Genomic DNA, 14,769 nt, shown 5'->3' on the forward strand with positions numbered 1-14,769 from the left:
AAACAGCTTAACAGAAATTGTATAAACTTAAACGTACGAGACTGGCTCCAGGCTTAAACTAAGACACAGTTTGGAAACGAAAGACGATTGCAACACACATCAATGTTTCTCTGAATACAATTTATTTGAAAATAATTATGCACGTTCAATCAATATAAACACTTTAAAACGTTATAAATAAGGAAACAAAATATTAAAGCCCTGAAAACACTACTGACATTAAAATAATCAAATTCGTGATGTAAGAGACAGAAATTCTGAATTCATAACTCTTAAAAAAATTGTTCTACTGCAGATATATTTTTATTGCAAAACAGAAACATGTCTATGCATGGACTGACCGTTCATTACAGAATAACAATTTCAAATGCAAGCAATTCATGCATGATTAGTGCCATACGTGTTTCGACCTCAAGAGGTCATCATCAGTGGCATCAGTCAAATGGTTCGAGCAAATTTCATAACTAAAATAAAAGGTAATTGACAAGATGGCTGCCCTAGATGCTGTTATCCACAGGAGCCGTTGCTGTACCTGTGAACTCCAGAACCGTCGGGGAGACTCAGTTGAAAATGCAACTTGAAATCAGGGTGGCCAACTACTGAAAAATTACTTCCTCCTGCTTAAAGCTAGGTCAATATTACGTTAGTCTTTGGTGTTGTTCGTGATGATGGCTTTTCGTCGACTATTTTTCTGTATACGGAATTTTTCTAAAATATCCAGCATTTTACCCTTTGGAGCTATTCTTAATATGTTCATGATATCTTCTATGGGGCCGTATTCGTGTCCGTGTTCAAGAATGTGTTCTGCATATTCCGATTTAGTTAAATTGAATCAGATCGAGAATGTATTCTTTAAATATAGTTTTAAAATCCCTACCGGTTTCGCCTATATAGACTTGCTCGCAGCTTCCGCATTTCAATTGGTACACACCACTGCTATTGAATTTGTTATCCTGTTTTCTTGAACTGCATTTGAATTTTGTGGTGTTGTTAACTTTATATGCTACTTTAAGTTTGTGTTTTTGAATATTTTAGTAAGTGTTCTAATGCTATTATTAAAAAACGTAAAGCTCGATCATAATTTATTAGTGGTTATATTAACATTGGGTTTAGGTGCTTTTATTAGATTATACGATCTTGCAATATCATTAAAGTTGTAACCGTTGTTGTGTCCTATTTCGTGGGTGAGTACCACAACATACCAATCTCCAAAGAAGAATTTGGTAAAGAAACCCTACTCATCCAAGAAATAGGACACAACGATTACAACTTTAATGATATTGCAAGATCGTTTATCTAATAAAAGCACCTAAACCCAATGTTAATATAACCACTAATAAATTATGATCGAGCTTTACGTTTTTTAATAATAGCATTAGAACACTTACTAAAATATTCAAAAACACAAACTTAAAGTAGCATATAAAGTTAACAACACCACAAAATTCAAATGCAGTTCAAGAAAACAGGATAACAAATTCAATAGCAGTGGTGTGTACCAATTGAAATGCATAAGCTGCGAGCAAGTTTATATAGGCGAAACCGGTAGGAATTTTAAAACTAGATTTAAAGAACACATTCACGATATCAGATTCAATTTAAATAAATCGAAATATGCAGAACACATCCTCGAACACGGAAACGAATACGGCCCCATAGATATCATGAACATACCGGGTCTCCAATTTATGAGGTTACGGTCGTGCCTACATTGCGTTATCGGTCGCTGCTGTTGACGTAGGCGGGACTTGTACGCGTGAGTCACGGGCGAATCAGATTCGGTGCCGCTAGTAACAGCGAACTACGAATATTTCTCGTCACTAATAATGTTGTTACATTAATTGTTTTTACCTTAAATCACAAGAAGAAGATATTCGACAATTTCCCAAGAAGAGCTTCGTCGAGTATTTCGAAACATGTTACCGAGATGTGAAACTTGCTTGTAAGCACAAGGAAGTCACTTTGAACATCTTTTTGTGATTTAAGGTAACAACAATTTATGTAATAACATTATTAGTGACGATAAATATTCGTAGTTCGCTATTACTAGCGGCACCGAAACTGACTCGTCCGTGACTCACGCGTACAAGACTCGCCTACATCAGCAGCAGCGGCCGATAACGCAATGTAAGCACGACCGTAACCTCATAAATTGGAGACGCGGTATTAAGAATAGCTCCTAAAGTTAAAATGCTAGATATCTTAGAAAAAATCCATATCTCCAAAAACAGTCAACAAAAAGCCAATATCAACGAACAAAACACCAAAGATTCTAACGTAATATTTGACCTGGCATTAAACAGGAGAAAGTATTTTTCAAATAGTTCGCCACGCTGATTCCAAGTTTATATTTACCCATGCATTTCCAACTGACAGTCTCTCGCCGACGGTTGTCGAGTTCACAGGTACAGACGACGCAACTACATCTCGCCGAGACCAGCAACGGCCACCGTACAACGGAATCAACAGCTGAGTGCGAGTTCGACTCCTGTGAATAACAGCATCTTGTCAATTACCTTTTATTTTAATTATGAAATTTGCTCGAACCATTTGACTGATGCCACTGATGATGACCTCTTGAGGTCGAAACGCGTATGGCAAGTGGTTTGTTCACCCTGTATTCTAATATAAATTTTAATATAAACAAACACCAGGGCCGAGCAATTTTTGTGTACTGTACACAATGGACACCAATTGTGTACAATACAGTGCTACAGGTTTAAATCCAAAGAATATAATGCAACACATTTCAAACTGGTAAGGCACATTACAACAAAGACTGATGAGCGGTGAAAATGGTGATCTGGATGAAGAAATTCACCCCAAATTCGAAACATTCACGTTTTCCTCTCGCTGCGTTTGGCTCTACCAGAAGTTGATTTCTTTGAGGCAGACGACTTCTTTCCAAGTACACTTGTCCTCAAACTAACTCTCACTGCTTCTTTTCCAGCTTTTTCTACGATTTTCTTAAGATTTTTTCCTGGGAGTACTAGGGCGACCTGAAAACGTTTATCACACAGCATTTAAAAAATTGAATGTATTTACAAACCCAACACAAGCAGTCAAACACTTATTAATGTGAGTCATAAGTGAAACAAAGTTTCCATGATTAATCTACACAATCTGGAGGCCTCAGAGACCAAAATTCACAATGTATTTTTTTGTAAATCAAAGAAGATGAACTTGAATGAGCTTCACAGGATAAGTTATCTCAAAATGTGTTGAACACTAGCTGTGATGTGCACACTTTAGAGATGCAGACAGATTGTCTCACAGCTCCAGTAGTATTAAAGTGGATCTTCAGCGAAATGCTTAACAAAACACAGCCTCATTCAAGATGCGTCCCGTTCGTTGCAAATTAACTTGGGGGCCATTTTAAACACTAACCAAGCCGATATGCCAAAACTAAGATCCTGATCCGTATTTTATGCAACGAACGTCATATGTTTCAGGTAGATTACCAATCTGCACACATATGCAAGAACACCTAAAGTGAGTCCCGACCACTAATATATTCAGATTGAATATTGATATAGGTGAGGTTATACTTACTCCTTCTCTTAGAAACTGCGCGGCGCTTAACTTTCTTCGTTGAATTTCTCTTGGTTTTCCTTTTCGATCTAACAGGCGCATGCTTCACACTTTGTATGTGGCTTATTGAATTATCTGAGTTAAACCCTTTATATTGCTGTCCCTTCTGTAGTCCGACTTTCACGAACTGACTGCCACCTAGTAAGCAAAAGGTAAATTTGTCCATGAAGTGTAGCGGGGAAACATACATACAGACATGACAAGATATCTACTACCTAGAAAAATAAATGCCACCATTCGCGTTCTTTGCGGTACTCGTTTAAATAGAAGAGTTCAGGTCAGAAAGCTGTAGAAATTTGCCGGCGAGCGATGTAATGCGTTTGCTTTCTCAAAAAGTTAGAACATACGGACAAAATAATGATGTCAGGGATTTTATTACTGACAGCACAGCCCTGTTTCTCCAGCACGTCTAAAGGACATCCCCACGAACAAGGCTAGTAATTCTTCAGGGTAAAACCTAACCAGACGTAAAACAAAACAACCTTACCTAACCTAACATAAAAACCTAACCTAAACTAACCCAAATAAACCTAACTGAACGTAAACTAACCCTAAACGCAACCTAATCCAATGTAACTTATCTCAATCCAAATTAAATTAATCCAAAATAACCGACCCGTATGGGATAAAACCCACCGCCGCTTAAGGACTTTCAAATGACCATATAGGACTTCACCAGAATTTCTCCAGAAATTCTCCATGACAATACAATTTGCGCATAACGTTTCCAGGACTTTTCCAGGATTTCTCCACGAATTCTCAAGGACTTTTCCAGGACGTCCCAACGACCACCCGATGAATACGATGGAAAATCTCCATGACAACACAACCCACCGTAAAACATATAACGCACCCTTTACTTACCTAACATAACCAAACCAAACCTAACCCAAACCAACCTAACTCACAACGCTACCTAATACAATGTAACTTATCCCAATCAAACTTAAACGAATCCAAAATAACCGACCCGCATAGGATCAAACCCACCACCGCTTAAGGAATTCCAAACAACCTCTCCAGGACATCTCCGGCACTACATTAGGACTTATCCAGGACTTTTCCAGGAATTCTCCCGGACTTCTCCACAGGGCTGTGGAGTCGCAGTCAGTAAGGATGTACCGACTCCGACCTCGATGTAAAATCTTAAAAACAATTTCTATACCGTGTGAGCCTAACTCATACGGAGATGCAACGACGGGTTGGGCCACATGCTGTGGGACTAATGCCTCGTAACTTTGTCTCCGGCTCAAAGTGGTTTTGTCACCTGTAATGATCCGGGACAGAAAGACCTCTCCCTCAGCATCAGAACGCTCCAAATTGTTTTCCTTTGAGTCCTGTGGTCTGCTGTGAGACTTCGTGGAACCCATCTTGCGCACACCTTCGAATATGCGAGAGCAATCACACTTCCATTGCTGACTGAAAGCTCTTGGGCCAATTGTCGAGTTGTGATGCGCCGATCCTCACGAATAATGGCATCCGCGCGGTTCAACATGTCTGGAGCTCGGTTTCTTCACTTCCTGAAGCTTTAAGTCTCTTAGCCCAGCTTCCGTACACAGCACACAAACGTTCATGAATGTTCACCACAGTTTCTTTTTCAGCAACAAAGAATTCAATTAGAGCTCGTTGCTTGTAACGCCATTTTAACAGTTCACTACAACTCCGCCATCGGTTGGAATCATGTGGGTCATTATTTAATGAGCGACCCTGGTATTTGCATGATTAAATTTTATCATAAGCCCACAAAACAGCAAATCTCAATCAATGGGGCACGTGATGTAATACATTTTAAATGTACAGCGTGTCCACAAAGCCCCTTGGGGGTTTTGAAAAATTGTGGCACGACCACATATTACAGTAAAACTCTGGACTCTTTTACTGACGTCGATGTAGGCAAAATTCGAGCACTTGCCATGTTCTGTGGAGCATGTCCGCTGGAATAGCCGAGATCGCCTTCCAGCGAACATGGCAAGAGCTCGAATATCATCTGGTCGTTCTACTGAGGTCAGTAAAAAACTTCTGCCGCAAGCCTTAAGTGGCTAGCTCAATTTTTCAAAACCCCGAAGAGACTTTGTGGACAGACATCTCACATTCCAGGATGCATTTCTGCATATCATAAATGGAAACCTTTATAATACATCATAGAGTGAACAAACCAACAACTATGAACACTGTAATGGACACTATTACTATACGCGTTTCGACCTCAAGAGGTCATCATCAGTGGCATCAGTCAAATGGTTCGAGCAAATTTCATAATTAAAATAAAAAGTAATTGACAAGATGGCTGCCCTAGATGCTGTTATCCACAGGAGCCGTTGCTGTACCTGTGAACTCCAGAACCGTCGGGGAGACTCAGTTGAAAATGCAACTTGAAATCAGGGTGGCCAACTACTGAAAAATTACTTCCTCCTGCTTAAAGCTAGGTCAATATTACGTTAGTCTTTGGTGTTTTGTTCGTTGATATTGGCTTTTCGTCGACTATTTTTCTGTATACGGAATTTTTCTAAAATATCCAGCATTTTACCCTTTGGAGCTATTCTTAATATGTTCATGATATCTTCTATGGGGCCGTATTCGTGTCCGTGTTCAAGAATGTGTTCTGCATATTCCGATTTAGTTAAATTGAATCAGATCGAGAATGTATTCTTTAAATCTAGTTTTAAAATCCCTACCGGTTTCGCCTATATAGACTTGCTCGCATCTTCCGCATTTCAATTGGTACACACCACTACTATTGAATTTGTTATCCTGTTTTCTTCAACTGCATTTGAATTTTATGGTGTTGTTAACTTTATATGCTACTTTTACGTTTGTGTTTTTGAATATTTTAGTAAGCGTTCTAATGCTATTATTAAAAAACACAAACTTAAAGTAACATATAAAGTTAACAACACCATAAAATTCAAATGCAGTTCAAGAAAACAGGATAACAAATATAATAGTAGTGGTGTGTACCAATTGAAATGCATAAGCTGCGAGCAAGTCTATATAGGCGAAACCGGTAAGGATTTTAAAACTAGATTTAAAGAACACATTCACGATATCAGATTCAATTTAACTAAATCGAAATATGCAGAACACATCCTCGAACACGGAAACGAATACGGCCCCATAGATATCATGAACATACCGGGTCTCCAATTTATGAGGTTACGGTCGTGCCTACATTGCGTTATCGGTCGCAGCTGTTGACGTAGGCGCGACTTGTACGCGTGAGTCACGGGCGAATCAGATTCGGTGCCGCTAGTAACAGCGAACTACGAATATTTCTCGTCACTAATAATGTTTTTACATTAATTGTTTTTACCTTAAATCACAAGAAGAAGATAATCGACAATTTCCCAAGAAGAGCTTCGTCGAGTATTTCGAAACATGTTAACGAGATGTGAAACTTGCTTGTAAGCACAAGGAAGTCACTTTGAACATCTTTTTGTGATTTAAGGTAACGACAATTTATGTAATAACATTATTAGTGACGATAAATATTCGTAGTTCGCTCTTACTAGCGGCACCGAAACTGACTCGCCCGTGACTCACGCGTACAAGTCCCGCCTACGTCAACAGCTGCGACCGATAACGCAATGTAAGCACGACCGTAACCTCATAAATTGGAGACGCGGTATTAAGAATAGCTCCTAAAGTTAAAATGCTAGATATCTTAGAAAAAATCCATATCTCCAAAAATAGTCAACAAAAAGCCAATATCAACGAACAAAACACCAAAGATTCTAACGTAATATTTGACCTGGCATTAAACAGGAGAAAGTATTTTTCAAATAGTTCGCCACGCTGATTCCAAGTTTATATTTACCCATGCATTTCCAACTGACAGTCTCTCGCCGACGGTTGTCGAGTTCACAGGTACAGACGACGCAACTACATCTCGCCGAGACCAGCAACGGCCACCGTACAACGGAATCAACAGCTGAGTGCGAGTTCGACTCCTGTGAATAACAGCATCTTGTCAATTACCTTTTATTTTAATTATGATATTTGATCGAACCATTTGACTGATGCCACTGATGATGACCTCTTGAGGACGAAACGCGTATGGCAAGTGGTGTGTTCACCCTGTATTCTAATATAAATTTTAATATAAACAAACACCAGGGCCGAGCAATTTTTGTGTATTGTACACAATGGACACCAATTGTGTACAATACAGTGCTACAGGTTTAAATCCAAAGAATATAATGCAACACATTTCAAACTGGTAAGGCACATTACAACAAAGACTGATGAGCGGTGAAAATGGTGATCTGGATGAAGAAATTCACCCCAAATTCGAAACATTCACGTTTTCCTCTCGCTGCGTTTGGCTCTACCAGAAGTTGATTTCTTTGATCCAGACGACGTCTTTCCAAGTACACCACTTGTCCTCAAACTATCTCTCACTGCTTCTTTTCCAGCTTTTCCTACAATTTTCTTAAGATTTTTTTCCTCCCCGAGCTTTTGCTTTTCTGGGAGTACTAGGGCGACCTGAAAAAGTTTATCACACAGCATTTAAAAATTGAATGTATTTATAAACCCAACACAAGCAGTCAAACACTTATTAATGTACACAATCTGGAGGCCTCAGAGACCAAAATTCACAATGTATTTTTTGTAAATCAAAGAAGATGAACTTGAATGAGCTTCACAGGATAAGTTATCTCAAAATGTGTTGAACACTAGCTGTGATGTGCACACTTTAGAGATGCAGACAGATTGTCTCACAGCTCCAGTAGTATTAAAGTGGATCTTCAGCGAAATGCTTAACAAAACACAGCCTCATTCAAGATGCGTCCCGTTCGTTGCAAATTAACTTGGGGGCCATTTTAAACACTAACCAAGCCGATATGCCAAAACTAAGATCCTGATCCGTATTTTATGCAACGAACGTCATATGTTTCAGGTAGATTACCAATCTGCACACATATGCAAGAACACCTAAAGTGAGTCCCGACCACTAATATATTCAGATTGAATATTGATATAGGTGAGGTTATACTTACTCCTTCTCTTAGAAACTGCGCGGCGCTTAACTTTCTTCGTTGAATTTCTCTTGGTTTTCCTTTTCGATCTAACAGGCGCATGCTTCACACTTTGTATGTGGCTTATTGAATTATCTGAGTTAAACCCTTTATATTGCTGTCCCTTCTGTAGTCCGACTTTCACGAACTGACTGCCACCTAGTAAGCAAAAGGTAAATTTGTCCATGAAGTGTAGCGGGGAAACATACATACAGACATGACAAGATATCTACTACCTAGAAAAATAAATGCCACCATTCGCGTTCTTTGCGGTACTCGTTTAAATAGAAGAGTTCAGATCAGAAAGCTGTAGAAATTTGCCGGCGAGCGATGTAATGCGTTTGCTTTCTCAAAAAGTTAGAACATACGGACAAAATAATGATGTCAGGGATTTTATTACTGACAGCACAGCCCTGTTTCTCCAGCACGTCTCCAGGACATCCCTACGAACAAGGCTAGTAATTCTTCAGGGTAAAACCTAACCAGACGTAAAACAAAACAACCTTACCTAACCTAACATAAAAACCTAACCTAAACTAACCCAAATAAACCTAACTGAACGTAAACTAACCCTAAACGCAACCTAATCCAATGTAACTTATCTCAATCCAAATTAAATTAATCCAAAATAACCGACCCGTATGGGATAAAACCCACCGCCGCTTAAGGACTTTCAAATGACCATATAGGACTTCACCAGAATTTCTCCAGAAATTCTCCATGACAATACAATTTGCGCATAACGTTTCCAGGACTTTTCCAGGATTTCTCCACGAATTCTCAAGGACTTTTCCAGGACGTCCCAACGACCACCCGATGAATACGATGGAAAATCTCCATGACAACACAACCCACCGTAAAACATATAACGCACCCTTTACTTACCTAACATAACCAAACCAAACCTAACCCAAACCAACCTAACTCACAACGCTACCTAATACAATGTAACTTATCCCAATCAAACTTAAACGAATCCAAAATAACCGACCCGCATAGGATCAAACCCACCACCGCTTAAGGAATTCCAAACAACCTCTCCAGGACATCTCCGGCACTACATTAGGACTTATCCAGGACTTTTCCAGGAATTCTCCCGGACTTCTCCACAGGGCTGTGGAGTCGCAGTCAGTAAGGATGTACCGACTCCGACCTCGATGTAAAATCTTAAAAACAATTTCTATACCGTGTGAGCCTAACTCTTACGGAGATTCAACGACGCGTTGAGCCACGTGCTGTGGGACTACTGCCTCGTAACTTTGGCTTCGGTACCTTAAGAATACAAGCCTAAACCTCTTACAAGAGTTCACAAATGCAGATGAAAACATTAAATGTGATAAACAATAGTTATAAATAGGACTCCCTTACCTCAAACTTTGTTCAATTGTAGGAGACCACGATGTCCACCGAGAATGATCAATTTAATCAAATCTAAAATGCAGTGAGTGGAGGGCAGATATTCTAAAACTTTTTTAACAGCAGAATAATATCTACTCTACGACGCACTTCTTCTACAAGCGATTCACAGCTCAGCTCTTTCCGCAACAACGAATGCAGATTGTTGGCGGCGATAATTAAACACAACAATGCCGAGCAAAGAGATGACATAACAGTTAGTTTCTTTGGTAACATGCGGAGTAAACAAATAACAAACTACTAGTTTCTTAGGTAACATAACAATGCACGCAGGAGTTCATATAAAAGCTGAACATTGTTGTCGGTCCATATTTACACATTCTCCAGGACAACCCAAACAATCGTAAAACAACAACCTTATATAACGCACCCTTAACTTACCCAACTTAACTGAACCTATCCTAACCTAACCAAACAAAACCTAACCTAACCAAACCAAACCAAACCTAACCCAACCCAACCTAACCCACAACCCTACCTAACACAATGTAACTTATCCCAATCAAACTTAAACGAATCCAAATAACCGACCCGCATAGGATCAAACCCACCACCGCTTAAGGAATTCCAAACAACCTCTCCAGGACATCTCCGGCACTACATTAGGACTTATCCAGGATTTATCCAGGACTTCTCCACAGGGCTGTGGAGTTGCAGTCAGTAAGGATGTACCGACTCCGAACTCGATGTAAATCCTTAAAAACAATTTCTATACCGTGTGAGCCTAACTCTTACGGAGATTCATCGCCGCGTTGAGCCACGTGTTGTGGGACTAATGCCTCGTAACTTTGGCTCCGGTATCTTAAGAATACAAGCCTAAACCTCATACAAGAGTTGAGAAATGCAGATGAAAACATTAAATGTGATAAACAATAATTATAAATAGGACTCCCTTACCTCAAACTTTGTTCAATTGTAGGAGACCACGATGTCCACCGAGAATGATAAATTTAATCAAATCTAAAATGCAGTGAGTGGAAGGCAGATATTCTAAAACTTTTTTAACAGCACAATAATATCTACTCTACGACGCACTATTTCAACAAGCGATTCACAGCTCAGCTCTTTCCACAATAACGAAAGCAGATTGTTGGCGGCGATAATTAAACACAACAATGCCGAGTAAACAGATGACATAACAGTTAGTTTCTTTGGTAACATGCGGAGTAAACAAATAACAAACTACTAGTTTCTTAGGTAACATAACAATGCACGCAGGAGTTCATATAAAAGCTGAACATTGTTGTCGGTCCATATTTACACATTCTCCAGGACAACCCAAACAATCGTAAAACAACAACCTTATATAACGCACCCTTAACTTACCCAACTTAACTGAACCTATCCTAACCTAACCAAACAAAACCAAATCTAACCAAACCAAACCTAACCCAACCCAACCTAACCCAAAACGCTACCTAATACAATGTAACTTATCCCAATCAAACTTAAACGAATCCAAAATAACCGACCCGCATAAGATCAAACCCACCACCGCTTAAGGAATTCCAAACAACCTCTCCAGGACATCATCTCCGGCACTACTTTAGGACTTATCCAGAACTTTTCCAAGAATTCTCCCGGACTTCTCCACAGGGCTCTGGAGTTGCAGTCAGTAAGAGTGTACCGACTCCGACCTCGATGTAAAATCTTAAAAACAATTTCTATACCGTGTGAGCCTAACTCTTACGGAGATTCAACGACGCGTTGAGCCACGTGCTGTGGGACTAATGCCTCGTAACTTTGGCTCCGGTACCTTAAGAATACAAACTGCCTACAAGCCTAAACCTCTTACAAGAGTTCACAAATGCAGATGAAAACATTAAATGTGATAAACAAGTTATAAATAGGACTCCCTTACCTCAAACTTTGTTCAATTGTAGGAGACCACGATGTCCACCGAGAATGATCAATTTAATCAAATCTAAAATGCAGTGAGTGGAAGGCAGATATTCTAAAACTTTTTTAACAGCACAATAATATATACTCTACGACGCACTTCTTCTACAAGCGATTCACAGCTCAGCTCTTTCCGCAATAACGAAAGCAGATTGTTGGCGGAAGTAATGAAACACAACAATGCCGAGTAAACAGATGACATAACAGTTAGTTTCTTTGGTAACATGCAGAGTAAACAAATAACAAACTACTAGTTTCTTAGGTAACATAACAATGCACGCAGGAGTTCATATAAAAGCTGAACATTGTTGTCGGTCCATATTTACACATTCTCCAGGACAACCCAAACAATCGTAAAACAACAACCTTATATAACGCACCCTTAACTTACCCAACTTAACTGAACCTATCCTAACCTAACCAAACAAAACCTAACCTAACCAAACAAAACTTAATCTAACCAAACCAACTTAACCCACAACGCTACCTAATACAATGTAACTTATCCCAATCAAACTTAAACGAATCCAAAATAACCGACCCGCATAAGATCAAACCCACCACCGCTTAAGGAATTCCAAACAACCTCTCCAGGACATCATCTCCGGCACTACTTTAGGACTTATCCAGGATTTATCCAGGACTTTTCCAAGAATTCTCCCGGACTTCTCCACAGGGCTGTGGAGTTGCAGTCAGTAAGGATGTACCGACTCCGACCTCGATGTAAAATCTTAAAAACAATTTCTATACCGTGTGAGCCTAACTCTTACGGAGATTCAACGACGCGTTGAGCCACGTGCTGTGGGACTACTGCCTCGTAACTTTGGCTCCGGTACCTTAAGAATACAAGCCTAAACCTCTTACAAGAGTTCACAAATGCAGATGAAAACATTAAATGTGATAAACAATAGTTATAAATAGGACTCCCTTACCTCAAACTTTGTTCAATTGTAGGAGACCACGATGTCCACCGAGAATGATCAATTTAATCAAATCTAAAATGCAGTGAGTGGAAGGCAGATATTCTAAAACTTTTTTAACAGCACAATAATATCTACTCTACGACGCACTATTTCTACAAGCGATTCACAGCTCAGCTCTTTCCACAATAACGAAAGCGGATTGTTGACGGCAGTAATGAAACACAACAATGCAGAGTAAACAAATAACAAACTACTAGTTTCTTAGGTAACATAACAATGCACGCAGGAGTTCGTATAAAAGCTGACCATTGTTGTTGGTCCATATTTACACATTGTTGATGTGGATCTTAGACATCTTCGTTACGCTTTTTTGCCGAATGACCCTTCCGTATAGTCGTATTTGCGTCAAAAAATACAAGAAGGAGTAGAAGAGAAACTGTGTTAATTCCTTAGGTACTTGATGGGAGAAACATGCAGAAACCAGTCATATGTAATGAACTAAGTTAAGTCGAAAAATTTATTGATAAGGAAACCCATCCACCTATAGGAAGGCGTAACATAGGAAGACCTTAATGCGGATGAAAACATTAAATGTGATAAACAATAATTATAAATAGGATTCCATTACCTCAAACTTACTTCAATTGTAGGAGACCACGATGTCCACCGAGAATGATCAATTTAATCAAATCTAAAATGGCGAGAGTGGAGGGCAGATATTCTAAAACTTTTTTAACAGCACAATAATATCTACTCTACGACGCACTTCTTCTACAAGCGATTCACAGCTCAGCTCTTTCCACAATAATGAAAGCGGATTGTTGACGGCAGTAATGAAACACAACAATGCAGAGTAAACAAATAACAAACAACTAGTTTCTTAGGTAACATAACAATGCACGCAGGAGTTCGTATAAAAGCTGACCATTGTTGTTGGTCCATATTTACACATTGTTGATGTGGATCTTAGACATCTTCGTTATGCTTTTTTGCCGAATGACCCTTCCGTATAGACGTATTTACGTAAAAAAATACAAGGAGTTGAAGAGAAACTGTGTTAATTCCTTAGGTACTTAATGGGAGAAACATGCAGAAACCAGTCATATGTAATGAACTAAGTTAATTCGAAAAATTTATTGATAAGGAAACCCATCCACCTATAGGAAGGCGTAACATAGGAAGACCTTAATGCGGATGAAAACATTAAATGTGATAAACAATAATTATAAATAGGACTCCCTTACCTCAAACTTTGTTCAATTGTAGGAGACCACGATGTCCACCGAGAATGATCAATTTAATCAAATCTAAAATGCAGTGAGTGGAAGGCAGATATTCCAAAACTTTTTTAACAGCACAATAATATCTACTCTACGACGCACTTCTTCTACAAGCGATTCACAGCTCAGCTCTTTCCGCAATAACGAATGCAGATTGTTGGCGGCGTTAATTAAACACAACAATGCCGAGTAAACAGATGACATAACAGTTAGTTTCTTTGGTAACATGCGGAGTAAACAAATAACAAACTACTAGTTTCTTAGGTAACATAACAATGCACGCAGGAGTTCATATAAAAGCTGAACATTGTTGTCGGTCCATATTTACACATTCTCCAGGACAACCCAAACAATCGTAAAACAACAACCTTATATAACGCACCCTTAACTTACCCAACTTAACTGAACCTATCCTAACCTAACCAAACAAAACCAAATCTAACCAAACCAAACCTAACCCAACCCAACCTAACCCAAAACGCTACCTAATACAATGTAACTTATCCCAATCAAACTTAAACGAATCCAAAATAACCGACCCGCATAAGATCAAACCCACCACCGCTTAAGGAATTCCAAACAACCTCTCCAGGACATCATCTCCGGCACTACTTTAGGACTTATCCAGGACTTTTCCAAGAATTC

General features: G+C 39.2%; 2 protein-coding genes across 17 annotated transcripts in view; both read right to left on the reverse strand.

Annotated features, from left to right (window-relative positions):
- CASK (peripheral plasma membrane protein CASK) overlaps positions 1–14,769 on the reverse strand; it is a 594,512-nt gene that overhangs the window by 293,112 nt on the left and 286,631 nt on the right. The window lies entirely within an intron of this gene.
- Positions 106–13,615, reverse strand: LOC110829634 (uncharacterized). 2 transcript variants are annotated; one of them, XM_087355294.1, is made up of 5 exons: positions 13,484–13,615; positions 8,589–8,765; positions 4,859–8,073; positions 3,553–3,729; positions 106–2,999 (listed from the first exon to the last, which is right to left on the reverse strand). In XM_087355294.1, exons 3-5 carry the CDS (start codon positions 4,959–4,961, stop codon positions 2,968–2,970), a joined length of 312 nt encoding a protein of 103 aa, XP_087211420.1. In that variant the 5' UTR covers positions 4,962–8,073; positions 8,589–8,765; positions 13,484–13,615; the 3' UTR covers positions 106–2,967. The 2 variants fall into 2 exon arrangements, with proteins under 2 accessions (XP_087211420.1, XP_087211419.1); XM_087355293.1 differs by lacking the exon at positions 13,484–13,615 and adding an exon at positions 9,975–10,142.

Source organism: Zootermopsis nevadensis, unplaced genomic scaffold (genome assembly GCF_977971745.1).
Source record: "Zootermopsis nevadensis isolate Lab colony 2312 unplaced genomic scaffold, Znev_1.0 Znev_ptg000024l, whole genome shotgun sequence".
Lineage (NCBI taxonomy): Eukaryota > Metazoa > Arthropoda > Insecta > Blattodea > Termopsidae > Zootermopsis > Zootermopsis nevadensis.